At 40.7% G+C, this 13,642-nt stretch overlaps 1 protein-coding gene across 1 annotated transcript in view; it reads right to left on the reverse strand.

The window, feature by feature from the left end:
- FLT4 (fms related tyrosine kinase 4) overlaps positions 1 to 7,955 on the reverse strand; it is a 200,443-nt gene extending 192,488 nt beyond the window's left edge. The window contains exon 1 of the mRNA XM_018554442.1: positions 7,815 to 7,955. Within this exon, the coding sequence (XP_018409944.1) occupies positions 7,815 to 7,872 (58 nt within the window). The 5' untranslated portion in view covers positions 7,873 to 7,955. The remainder of the gene's footprint in view (positions 1 to 7,814) is intronic.
- Between the last annotated feature and the right edge of the window lie 5,687 nt (positions 7,956 to 13,642).

The following is a 13,642-nucleotide window of genomic DNA, read 5'->3' on the forward strand; positions in this document are numbered from 1 at the left end:
TCATGTGCAGGCAACAGAGAATCAAAAACATATCAAGTCCAAATCTGCTCAAGACTCTTGTTCAGCAGTACTAATGTCGACATGGTAGGGATAACCGAAACTGTAAAAAAAACAAGAACACATGACATCGGGCACACTCCTAGTACATTAAGCATGCTAATATGCAAATAAGAAGCAGGTAACATTTCACACACAGATTCCCTTAATGAAAAATCATGTCACAACCACGAGAGGTCCAGTAGCATGAATCAAAGGGCAAAATACAAAGCTTTCAAACCGTGTAATTAAAAACAGCCCTGGGCGCAACCTAGCATTATAAATGTAAAACAGCTTTCGTAATGTAAAACAAAGTATTGCACTCACATCTGTATAAAGGGATCAAGATTATCACAGCCCCTATATGATGTATTGGCACCTGCCATGGCTAGAGGTTAGGCTCATAACCAGACAGCTCATATCTGAGAAGCAAGGGGATCTTGAGCAGAGAGCCCACAAAAGGATTAAAGAGATTGGCGTCCTTGTGGCTGTGGGGTGGGCACAATGCCCTGGATCCCTCCGTAACTTCAGACCCTCAAACCTTAGCCCAATGCTTACAAGTACACTCAAGATTTGGGGCACTGGGACATCTTCTGGTTCTTTAATTTTTGTGGGCTCTACCTTCTAATGCTCTTTTAATGCCTTTTAATGGTGAATATCACATAATTCTTACACAGCTCATCACCTTCTCTGCTCCTACAAACCCATTACCTGGGAAACAGACCTGGCACACCCTTCTACCAGAAAATTCTTCAGATATGTACAAATCCACCACTGGCTCTCCTCTGTAGTGGAAGGCAGGGACTCATTTACTCCCCTCACCTTCTTTAAAAATATGTCCTTAGAAGATCCCCATGCACCACATGCAATACCCCTGCTTTATTTACAATTAAACTCCCTATCCTCTCAACCCATTCTTATGTTCTGAAAGGCACAAGGATTTGGGGGCAGAAAACCCCATGGAAGACTAGGTATCTATATGGAATTCTGCTTCCAATTTTACTACTCTAGAATCTGCCTGTAAGTATACTGTATGTCAAGATGACATTCTGTCCCCACCAGAATAGCACAATTTCATCCATCTTCCTCTAAGAAATGTTTCATATTCTGTTTTGCCTTCTCTCCTCACTGTTCCTCACAATTCCAAACTCCTATTAGAAGAGAACCCTGGAGAGCCTACTCAATACTGAAAATAATATCTTCTCCAACCATCAGCAAAATTTGGCAAATTTGAGCTTCTGGCATCCAAACAAACTCCATCTGCAGCCTGGAAAAAACAATATCTATTCTTTGCTGAAGCTAAAAGCCGAATCACAACTTCATCAATGCCAGTATCCTTAACAATTCCCATATTAAATGTCTTAAAATATGGTCTCCGTAGCTGGTGAAATAACTAACATTAATATTCTCTGCCTCTATCTCAAATATCTAAAACCACTTTGCCCCCAAAATGCCTCCAAGGTCCGCTGCCCACTGATACCTAGCGTTTTTCCCATCCCCTCTTACCCTACCCTCCTCGTTTACCCCAACGTCTTCTTCTTCCCTATTTTACCCATCACTTTCCCAACCTCCCAATCCTTTTCCTTTTCAATTGTTTACTGCTGTTCCAGACACTTTCCATATCCATATACAGACATATACACTTGATCATCCAAAACACATGCCCTGGATATATACCACATCATACAGAGATACTCAGGGTGCTACTTGTACACTGGAAAAGAAAAAATAAAGATTGCAAGACAATACTTCAAGAGGGTGGGGGCATGTTGGTCTGCCCATTTATATTAGAGAGTGGTTGGATGTCTACATAGAATGACACGGGGGGTAGGTTTTGACTGTTTATGTTTTTTTTTTTAGCTTTCTGAAAGTTTCTTTGTAGACTTTTTTTAAAATGTCTGTTTTTATAAATTGTGATGCTGCTAGTGGGATGCGTCATCCAACTTAGAGATGAATAGACAACGTTTTCTTTATTAACAATTGAACTATTTTTGTGCTGTGCTTTCATAGCTAGACTACCTTTGATGTTCCTACATATGCTGCATGTTTAACAACACCATGTCTTATTTATTGAAAGGAAAACTATAGTGATTTTGAGCCAGTTTTACCTTATTTCTTTTTTAGTTTTGACATTTTCTAACTGTTGTTTTACATACTTTATTTTACTATCTGAATACGATATTTGTTTTACAAATAAATATGCAATAGATCGCAAGGGGTTTCCAAAGCACTATGGATTAACCAAAGAGACAGCACAGAAGTCTGGCATTGAAACTGAGTCTGTTGATAAAGGATTGGTCACAGGCAGTGCTGTTAGGTGGAGGTAGATGTATGTGGTAGATGGAGCCCACAATAAAAGGAGTTTAGAGCTCTACCCGCTTATCGGATAAAAGTATACATACCTAACTAAAAATATATATAATTAAAGCGTTAGTTTTCTTAGTTGTGATCATAACGAAGAACTTATAGAAGTTTAAAACTAACTTATTTTTCCTTACATAGTATTAATGTAATTGTACGTTAGTCCCCTAGTCCATCTCACGCATTTGCTACTCATATACTGTATATGATAAATGCAACAAAACACTATTTTATTGCTGGCTCCGCAGGGGAGTTGCATACGGTAATCTGCTGTAACTATGTTCATGAGCCTCCTAGATGTTGAAAGAGCATTTAAAAGTTAAATACAGTTATATTGCTTTATTTTCAAGTGAGACATAAGATTAGAACCTGTGAAAAAGGGAGTAATAGTTGTGCTTGGATCAACTACTTAATTGGCTTTAGTATACATTGTAGGAACTGAAATAGGAACAACAGGTAGCGGTAATAGATTGGTGATTTTTACAAGAGTGTCTGCCTGTCAGTGTTGACTGATAGTGATCTGTAATAGTTGCAACAGGACAAGACCTGAAGACAGGTCAGGTAGTAGACAGTGTAATAATTATTTAATTACTTCAGAAGAGTACCTGTTGTGTAAAGGATTACAAATTGTGGTAAATATAATGGTTGGTCAGTGTGTGTCAGAATGGTCAGCTTGTAGGAGCAGTACAATGAATAATGGTGCTGAATAGCTACAAATCATATTTTTAGTGATGTCAAGTCTATGAAAGATACATACTTATTAGTTGATACTTTATCCCTTGTCTTATTTCATTTTAATATGCATATTTTCTTTTTCTTTCCTCTTTGCCTTATTATGTCCAGTAGTGGGATATACAGGTTGAAGTTCAAAGACAAACTTACTGTTAGTTCCAGTGGCGGACCTAGGGAACAAAAAAAAACTCCCCACAAACCCCCCTAACCCACATCCCCTTTAGCAGCCACAAAAAAAAAAAAGTTGGAAAAATGGCATTGCTGTATAAAGTACTGCTGAGATTTGTAGTCCTATAGAGGGTGCCATTCTGCATTGCTGCAATGCAGAATGGGACCTGCTATATAGAACTACAAATACCAGCTGTACGTTATACAGCAATGCCATCATTGGGCTAAAAAAAATAATGATTTTATTTATTAGTAGGGCACTGCAGAGGACAGCCCTGGGCCACGAACGTGAGAACCCAGCAGACAGCCGCCTGAGTACATGGGCGCGCTTAAATGGACACGTCACACACAGGGGGCCTGTCAGCCAATGTGAGCCCTCCCGGCGCAGATATGGGGGGGCCCACCGCATACCAATCCTATGGTAACCGGCGGCCGGACACCAACGGGCCCCCCATCTCTGCCCCAGGGCTATGTTTGCAAAGATACTGGGCCCCTCGTAGGCTCATGCCCCGCTGTGGCGGCACCGCCCGCACCGGCGGCAGTTCCGCCACTGGATAGTTCATTGTTACAGGGTAAAGGAAAATGTATAACACATTTTGTAGCAGATTGAAAGAAGTGTAAGGCCTTGTTCACACCGAAGGCGTGTGCGTTCCAGAGCAGTAGCTGAGAAACTTCCCCTTGCGTTTTGGGGCGAGAGGGAGCGTGGCAGTGCATTGAACTCAATGGCACCGCTTCCACGCCCCCCCAGCCCGCAGTGCGATCGGACACCTGGCAAAACTTTGCCAGCGTTCCGTTCCACTGCAAACGCAAAAAAATAGGGCTTGCCCGTAAGGTCTGGGAAAGAGAAATAGGGGTACAGGGAATAAATGTGGAGGTCAAGTATACAAAGAGATTTCCATCTAAAGATTACCATATTCAGAGGTGTCATTAATGAGATCAGAATTTATTTGCAAATAGTAACGTTACTTTACAAACATTAATTTTATTGTAAATGTGATAGGTTGATAAGATAGATAGATAGATAGATAGATAGATAGATAGATAGATAGATAGATAGATAGATAGATAGATAGATAGATAGATAGATAGATAGATTAGATAATATAAGGATGAATCAATAGATAGATAGATCAGTAATACAAAGATGCATCTCTAAATAATGCAAGGATGGATAGATATATAGATAGATAGATAGATAGATAGATAGATAGATAGATAGATAGATAGATAGATAGATAATACAAGGATAGATCAATAGATATACAGATAATACAAAAATGGGTCTATAGCAGTGGCATCACAAGGGGGTTGTGGGGGGTGCGGCCCACACCCGGGTGACATCAATGGAGAGGTGACACCAAAATGACTGACAGTCATTTTGGTGTCACCTCCTCTGAAAAGTAAGGCACTCGGTCATTGACCGAGCGCCTGATGGTTTCGGGAGAGAGGAGGGGACCCGACGGCATACCTTATCCCGCCGGGTGACTGTCCCCTACTCTCTCTGTTGGCATCCATCACCAAGATGGCCGCCGGCAGGTATAACTAAGATCGTGTTAATGACACGCGTGGTGTCACCCGGTAACCGCTCCGGACACCTCTGGTCTGTAGATAGACAACACAAGAATGGATAGATAGATAGATGGATAGATAGATAGATAGATAGATAGATAGACAGACAGACAGACAGACAGACAGACAGACAGACAGACAGACAGGCAGACAGACAGACAGACAGACAGACAGACAGACAGACAGACAGACAGATAGATAGATAGATAGATAGATAGATAGATAGATAGATAGATAGATAGATAGATAGAATGGATAAAACAAGGATGGATCAATAGATAGAGAGACAGGTAATACAAGGATGGATGTATAGATAGATAATACAAGGATGGACGGATTTATAGATAGATAGATGGATAGATACATACATAGATAATACAAGGATGGACGGATTGATAGATAGATAGATAGATAGATAGATAGATAGATAGATAGATAGATAGATAGATAGATAGATAGTACAAAGACAAATGGATACTGTAGGTAGACATTCTGTCTAAAGAGTAGGTAAAGAGAATCAAATAAAAGTCACAGATGCTATTTATGAAATGCCAGAAAGACAGAGCACTGTATAGTAAATGTAAATACTGTGTTTAACTAAAAGTTTAGCAATTTGTAATCTAACAAAGATATTGTCAATTTCTTGTAATTGTTCCATATGCAATGCATGAATTAAATGAAATACAAAAACTACTTTTAAAGGGAACCTGTCAGAATAGAAGTATGAAAGATTTAATTGCAACTTGTTTTCAGAGGGGCTGTTTTCTTCATCCTGATTAGAAAACACACTCAACATAATTAAAAGGTGAAAAGGAATGGGCAGCAGCCTATAGCAGCCAATCACCAGTCATCCTTCATGTCATGTGTGCTGTTACTGGTTGCTATGGGTTACCGCATTTTGCTCAGCATCACAGCATTTTGCTGTGCCTTCATACATAATCCTGTGTCCCAGAAGTGGACAGCTCAGGTGTACTTGGCATATGTGTTAGGGATGGACAGTTTTATATTACTATGGAAGCCTTTGAAGGAGACCAAAAATCCACGACAGCTGAGCTGGCTTTTAGCCATAGAAGTATGAGTACGTATTTGTCATTTCTAGTATATATGTTATTAAACATATGTCTCCAGATCTACAGACAACAGATGTCCTCCAAGTTTTGTTGGCTTTATATATTAGGGGTTAAGTAGTTAGCGCGGCAGCATTTAATTAAGAGTTGGAGGTTGTGGTGTAGCACTTATAAAAGTTCAAATAGTTCCTAGTGATTAGCTGTGATGTGCGTTTTACAGTCTAAATCCTATGTAAGCCCTTCCCTGACAATAGCAGATGTTGCATGATGTTTATGGGCGTTTGGAAACAGGGGTCTACTGCGGTCAAGATTTTGCCTTGTTTACATTTTGGGTGTAACAGGCCGACATATGGTTTACTTGTGCTGTGTGTTAATAATTTGGGATTTCATTTCAGAACTGAGATGGACGTACTGCGCTTTTAGTCATAAAGATGAAGTGTTGCATCTGATGGGGCTTTTGCCGATAGCAACCAAGATTTTATTCTCTGCTCTGCAATCATCGAACGAAACAAGGCTTCTGATTGGTTGCTTGTATGCTTGGCTCACGCGTTTGTAAATCCCTTGATATTATAAGGCAGGTCGTGAATATTACAAAATGGTTCTATTAAATTCTAGTAACATAAAAACACAATATGCCAGATAAGGTAAGATTGGTGGTTGTTGAGGAATGCAAATTGTTGCAGATGACATCTTGTTTTGACGTATTGCATGACAACAAAACTGTTATGCCACAGAGCGTATAATTGATTTGCGGCATAGGAGAATGTGTAACCGTCTTGTACCATCATTCTCTGGGTGCAATGCTACGCACCTCTATTGAGTCAAAAATATTTATCCTGTGCAGACTGTAAGACCTTTTGGTGCGAAAAGACACACCAGATTTGTTTATTGGTGTGCTAGTCGCATCTTTCTTTTCAAACCCTTCAAACTGAACTATTCAAAAAGCAGGTTTCCATGCGCCAAATATTTGGCACACCAACAATAGTTTACCTGGCCGTGAAAATGTTATCCCCACCATAATAATACAAAGCTTTTAGGAACTGATAATAGACAGGTAAGAAACATCCAAATGGTTGCTACTACCAATGAAAGGAATATGACAGCGAAAATGATCACTATTTAGAATCAGGGGTAAAAACATTCAAGGACAAAGTTAAAAAAATGAGGCGAGAGCCTCAAAAGTATGATAATGTGTCACTTCCACCATACCTGCTTGCTATGTCTCATGATAACAGAGCTTATACATGGGACATTTTTAATCACTGAGGAGCAAGACAAGAATCCCTCATCGTTAGTCTAATTTGCCAGGTACTGCTTGATTGTAAGCTCTTGTGCACACAACCCTTCCAATATTTGTTCTGTTGTTATGCTACTTAAAATGCTGCAAAACATCTTCACTCTACAAATAATATAAAATAATAATAAAAAGAATCAAATAAAAACCTCAAATGGAACTGAGCTGTAGTTCCAGCTTGGGACTTCAGTAACAATATTATTGCTTTTTTTAGGAGAAGGGGGGTGGGTGGGGGGGCAATTTTTAGGACTCAATTACATGCAAACATTTTTATCTCCTGGTAGCATTAAATGAATTCCTCGTTGGCTGCTTCCTTTTCGACACAAGGTCTCAATCTCACCTTACTATGCGAATACAGATCTCACAATGATGCGAGCCCTCAATCGATCCCAGAAAGCTTCAGGCGCGCTTGAAGATCACTGAAACTGATGCAGTTTTGTCGCAACAAGTGCTTGTCTCCCCTTTAACCCTTACACTACACTATTTCTGAATCCTTGAAGATCATTAATCTGAACAATACTGAAATCACGTATGCTCTTATTTATCAGGCAAAACAGACTCACGTTTAAAGAGACCAAAACTCTTACCTCTCCTGTCAACAGTAGCCAGCCATATGCCGAAAAGCATGCAGAGGACTCTCTTCATTTCCAGTGTTCCCCTCCGCAGAGATTTCCGTATCGCCACCAGGAAAATTAAAAAAACAAACCCTCAATCTAATTTATTCCCAGGATAAAAAGTAAAGAAAAAATGGAAAAGGGTGCAGAAGAGCCCCAAAACACACCGACGTCAGCAGCGGGGCCACCGGTATACAAAAGAATGTCACTCGTTTTCTGTCACCGGCAGTGACCGCATCACTTTAGCCAGGAATACTGGACCGCAGGTGGGAGAGAAGATTGAAGAATATGTCAAATATTTACTCCCAAATGCTTCTGTCTGAGGATGTGCTGAATGAGAATGAAAGAATCCCTTGGACTTCAGAGGAAACTTTTGTGTGTGTGACTGTGTGTGCACAGGGATGAGGATGCATTATACAACAGTTTCCTTTTCCTATGTGTGTTATTAGACGGAGCTCTCTCTGTATTTCCACCAAGCTGCCAGGAAAAAAAAAAAAACTTTTAAAGTACAGCACTTTTGAAAAGGAGGGATAAGGGGGTGGGGAGGATAGAAGTTCCTGTGTGAATGTATTTATTATTGTTTTAATGTGTGCTGCTTGCTACAGACTAGTTTGCGAACCCCCCTAGCCTCTCGCGCGTGTGGCTGTGCAGCTGGGCTGATAAAGGCAAAACTGGCAACATTTCAATATAGTTTCCATGGACATTGACGCTGGTTATGTACTGTACTACTACGGTTTGCCACAGATGGGCAGATCTCTAACCATCCATGATGAATTGTGGATGGACGTCTTCCCGGTGCTAGGACCTGTTATTAGCTTTCGTGTTTCTCTTCGGCTCATTTGACCAATAGATGTGACGTATGGAGTTGTTTGGCCACTGAGATTTTCCAGCATAATCACAAATCTTGGACATGTTAAAGACATTTCAAAGTCATTCATTTTTTTTTAAATTTACAACTCTCATTAAAGTAATAACTTCCTGTTATAGGATGACAACACTATACGAAGAGGGATTCCCTCTCTACCACCTTTCCCAAGTTATATGAGTTGGTCTTATCACATCTTGCAGCATGTAGGGTGGACAATGAATGTTCCCACTGCAGCTCTAGATTAGATTGGTTCTGAGGTGAGTTTGACCCTCAGTTACAAGTAGGACTATGAGTCAGGTTCTTTGGAAACATGTAGTCCTCCATTTCAATAAAGCAGAAATAGTCTCATAACTGATATCTGTGTGGTCTCAATTTCTATTTCTCATACGATCGTATCCTACTGGTATTTTGTCTATCTGCCTAATAACAGTTTCTAGTTCCAATAACAATATAGTGCTGACAATTTACATTCCCATCAGTCCCTGCTGATGCAAAGAGCTTACAATCTAAGGTCTCGATCTCACATGCATACATACACATTCCCATCAGTCCCTGCTGATGCAAAGAGCTTACGATCTAAGGTCTCGATCTCACATGCATACATACACGTTCCCATCAGTCCCTGCTGATGCAAAGAGCTTACAATCTAAGGTCTCTATCTCACATGCATACATACACATTACCATACACATTCCCATCAGTCCCTGCGGATGCAAAGAGCTTACGATCTAAGGTCTCGATCTCACATGCATACATACACGTTCCCATCAGTCCCTGCTGATGCAAAGAGCTTACAATCTAAGGTCTCTATCTCACATGCATACATACACATTACCATCAGTCACTGCTGATGCAAAGAGCTTACAATCTAAGGTCTCTATCTCACATGCATACATACACATTACCATCAGTCCCTGCTGATGCAAAGAGCTTACAATCTAAGGTCCTGATCTCACATGCATACATACACATTCCCATCAGTCCCTGCTGATGCAAAGAGCTTACAATCTAAGGTCTCGATCTCACATGCATATATACACATGCACACATACTAGGGCTGATTTAGACCGGAGTCAGTTAACCTACCAGCATACCTCCCAAATGTCTTTCATTTGGAGGGACTGTCCCTCATTTAGAACCAAATCCCTCTGTCCCTCTTTCTTCCTCAGTTGTCCCCCCTTTTGCTCTGATATACAGATGTCTAAAATAATTTACTGTTTAACTACCAATAGTGTTATTCTGGACTAAAACCTTCATCTTATCTCTTAATTAACTTGTTCGCCATTTTGAAAATTCAGTACAAAGAAAATTAAATGGTGAAAAAAAACAATTTTGGGTTTAACCAGTAACTTTTGACATATACTAGGGTTTGTACATTACACTGTGCTGGAATATGTCCCTCTTTCTCATTTCAAATAGTTGGGAGGTATATACCAGCATGTCTTTGGACTGTGGGAGAAAACTAGATAACTCATGCAAGCACAAGGAGAACATGCTAATTCCGTGCATACAGTCTCCTGACCAGGATTTGAACCAAGAACCCCAAGTGCTACAAGACAGAAATGCTAACTACTAAGCCTCGTTGTCACTGTGTCACACTGACTTATGATGGAGAGTAAAAGTGGCTAATTTAACACTGATTGCACAGGCATGGTCCACTGTTGTCCACATCGGGTAACTTGCTCTGAGAAATGCTATGAAGCCATCACTGGAATACATATATGTAGACAGGAAGTAGCTTTGGTTGGAATGACTGGTGTGACAGCTGGCCACATGCGCAGCATAACTGCAATCGAAATAGAGGGTAAAATTGCAGCTTCCTTGGCTGTAAGGGATAGGAGGTTGTAGCTCCACTTAAAGTGAAGTAAAATCAAATCAAAGAAGCCTACTCTGATCCCGTGCTTGCTTAGCTCCTTTAGAAGAGGTTTACAGAAGTAGTTACATTTGCTGTAGAAAAGGTTACCCTGGTGGCCCGCCACATAAACAAAAACCCAGGCATTTTGTCACATGACCAGAATTTTGTGAAAAAGATATCTGGAGAAGAGGATTCACATTTTAGGCTAAAATGTGATCTTTTTTCTCCGGGTCTCACTTTCTGTATAGATGGCAATCACTACAAGCACATTTGTAAAAACACAAAAAATTATTAATTATGGTAGGTATGACAGTTGCCTAATTTGGCTGTTTTGGGCAGGATCTGGCAAGAGGTCTTGTGAACAGACTCTCACCCTGCCCTGCCATTTGCCATCAGTAGAAACACTGATCAGGTTGGGGAACCTGCTCTGATTGCTATTGTTCTCCGCTGAGATAAGCAGAACCCTCTCACCATTCACATGGCAAGCAGAGTGTTCAAGCAAGCATGTCTAGCCTTACACAATGTTTTGAAGTTAAGTATTGATGTACTTTTTCTCTCTTGGAAATAAATGGTGGTGATGTAAGGATGTATTTTTACTAAAAAAGTTAGGCACCAAGAGTTCCCTTTGGGGCACTAGGAAGAAAAGTGACATGATTGATACATGCCAGTTAAATGGGAGAGCAAAGGGAATTAGTCCCACCTTAGTTATTTAGGCCTGTTGTTTTGTTTTAAGGCTAGTTAGTTTCTACAATTGTAGAGTTGGGGAGGAGGGACACATCCATTCTAGTATGAGTAACGGGGGTGTCACTTTTGATGTTACTGGCTGAAGTTGCAGTAGAAGATGTGGCTAACATACTGTTCTTCTAGGTTAGTCTGCAACTGAGCAAGTCCCTGCAATGCAAAGCCTCTACGATGAGGCGTTCCGGCTCTCTGCAAAAGGAAAAGGGGCGGAGTGGTATGGAGTTGCCATTGTTGGAGCTACTGGGTTGAATAGCTTTTGAAGCCAGTAAGGGCACGGGGACAGTTATTGGGTGTACCCACATGGGCCAGACTATGGGTGGCCGGTGGCTGATACAGTAACATAGGCCATGGTAATGCACATGTTAAATATTTGTTTGCTTAAAATTATTGACTGTTAGTGTTTTTATTCAGGTGAGCAGTGACGGTTGGCCTTGCACTCAGTCAAGGTTTTCCTTTTTTTCACCTTGTGCAACATATTGGTATCACTACAAGCCACGTGGTTGTGTGCTCCATTTCTGACAGCCATCTTCACTTCTGCCTTCCATGTATTACTGGGTATTTCTACTGGCATGATTGGCAATGCTGTTGTTGCTTGTTGGATCACAGGTTATTCTGCCCAAACCAAAATGGAGGATGGTAATTGTGTGGAGGTGGAGTCACGACCCCTGTGTTCTGTCTGAACCAAAATGAAAGCAGAATGGTGGATAGTGGTGGTAAGAGGGTAGAGTCATAATCCAAATGTTCTGTTTAAACCAGAATGCAAGCAGAATGAGGGATTGCAATAGTGAAATATATCTCCCTCCAGCGCTGGTGTCGGTCTCTGATCCAGTGCTGACTCCTGTCTCTTACTGTCCCACAGAGTCTGTGCGGGTGCAGGCTGCTGCATTGACTTACCCTGTGTCTCCCCTCTTCTCCCGCCCCATGATCCTTTGCGCCCACCCGCGAATCATTAGATCTCCGGATGGGAGCGCACGGCAGAGACACAGGTAAGTTTTAACCTATTTGGTTCTTTTTTAAAAAATGTTTTTGTATATATCTACTGCTTGCTAGCAGTAGATACAGTATATTCAAAAACATGTGAGGGTCTAATGATCCTGTAAGGCATTAGATCCCACCAAACAGTGACTTTTTGGTGTTGGGTTGAATTATTCTTTAAATGAGTTAAACATCCCTATATTCTAGCCCATATGTTTGCTATTTGAATTTCTTTATATTAACAAACCCTAAGCGACTTTTCAGAATATTAAAGATAAACTAATAAAACTAAACATTAACTGACAGGGACATATACAGCAAATAAGAACCATTTGGCCCTCCCAGTTCGCTGCTGCCCCTTCCTGAAGAAAAAATACACACTTCTCTCAAGTATATTTTTCTATAAATATTCAGAAAAATATACGGATATGAATTGTGGTGTGATATATATGCGTGTCGGTTACCATAGAGCAAGATTAACCTCCGCAATGAGTGATGCTGAGCACTGTGCTTAAAAGTTTGAGCTAATAGGATGTTACTAAACCAGAACCTAATAGTAGAACACACAGAAGGGAATTTATCAAAACTGGAGCAAACAAAATCTGGAGCAACTATGCATGGCAACCAATCACCATCTCTCTTTCATTTTCAAACCTTATCTGAACAAACTGATTTGGGCTTATAAATCTTTTAGTGCTTATGGTGAAACCTTGGCAGTGGAGCCAACTAGTGTACCAGCATGGTTCTGAAGGCATGTGTGGGAGGTAAATCATCCCAGCATGGCCAGTCAAGTTGGCCCAATATCTTGAACCTGGAAGAGGACTGGGCAAAGATGTCAGCACTGGCGAGGGAGCTTGCAGAAGTTGCATCACTGGAGGGGAGATAAGTCCTATCACTAAGTTAAGGGGGTTATTAACTACTGAACCGAAGGATACAGCCGTAGTTTCGGCTGATCCTCCGGCTCTCTTCAGCCGCCGGAGCCCTTTGGTTCAATAAAAAACAGTTGGGCGGAGCTAGCTGTCACTGTTAGCTCTGCCCAATTGTATTTAACCCCTTCAAGACCAGGTGTTTAGACCCCCTTCGTGGCCGGACCATTTTTCAGTATTCAGCGCTGCGGTACTTTGATTGACGTTTATTCCGTCATGCAACGCTGTACTGAAATGAATTGTATATGATTTTTTGGGGACAGATAGAGCTTTCTTTTGGTGGTATTTAATCACCACTGGGGTTTTTATTTTTTACTATATTAAGGAAAAATTATTGAAAATTTGGGGGGAAAAAAGGTTTTTTTTCATTATATTAGGAAACAATGATTATTACCCATATTTTTGGTAAAATATAAAAGTCGGGGGTCACGTCGGG

This window comes from Nanorana parkeri, unplaced genomic scaffold (genome assembly GCF_000935625.1).
Source record: "Nanorana parkeri isolate BGI_ZX_2015 unplaced genomic scaffold, ASM93562v1 scaffold158, whole genome shotgun sequence".
Taxonomy (NCBI): domain Eukaryota; kingdom Metazoa; phylum Chordata; class Amphibia; order Anura; family Dicroglossidae; genus Nanorana; species Nanorana parkeri.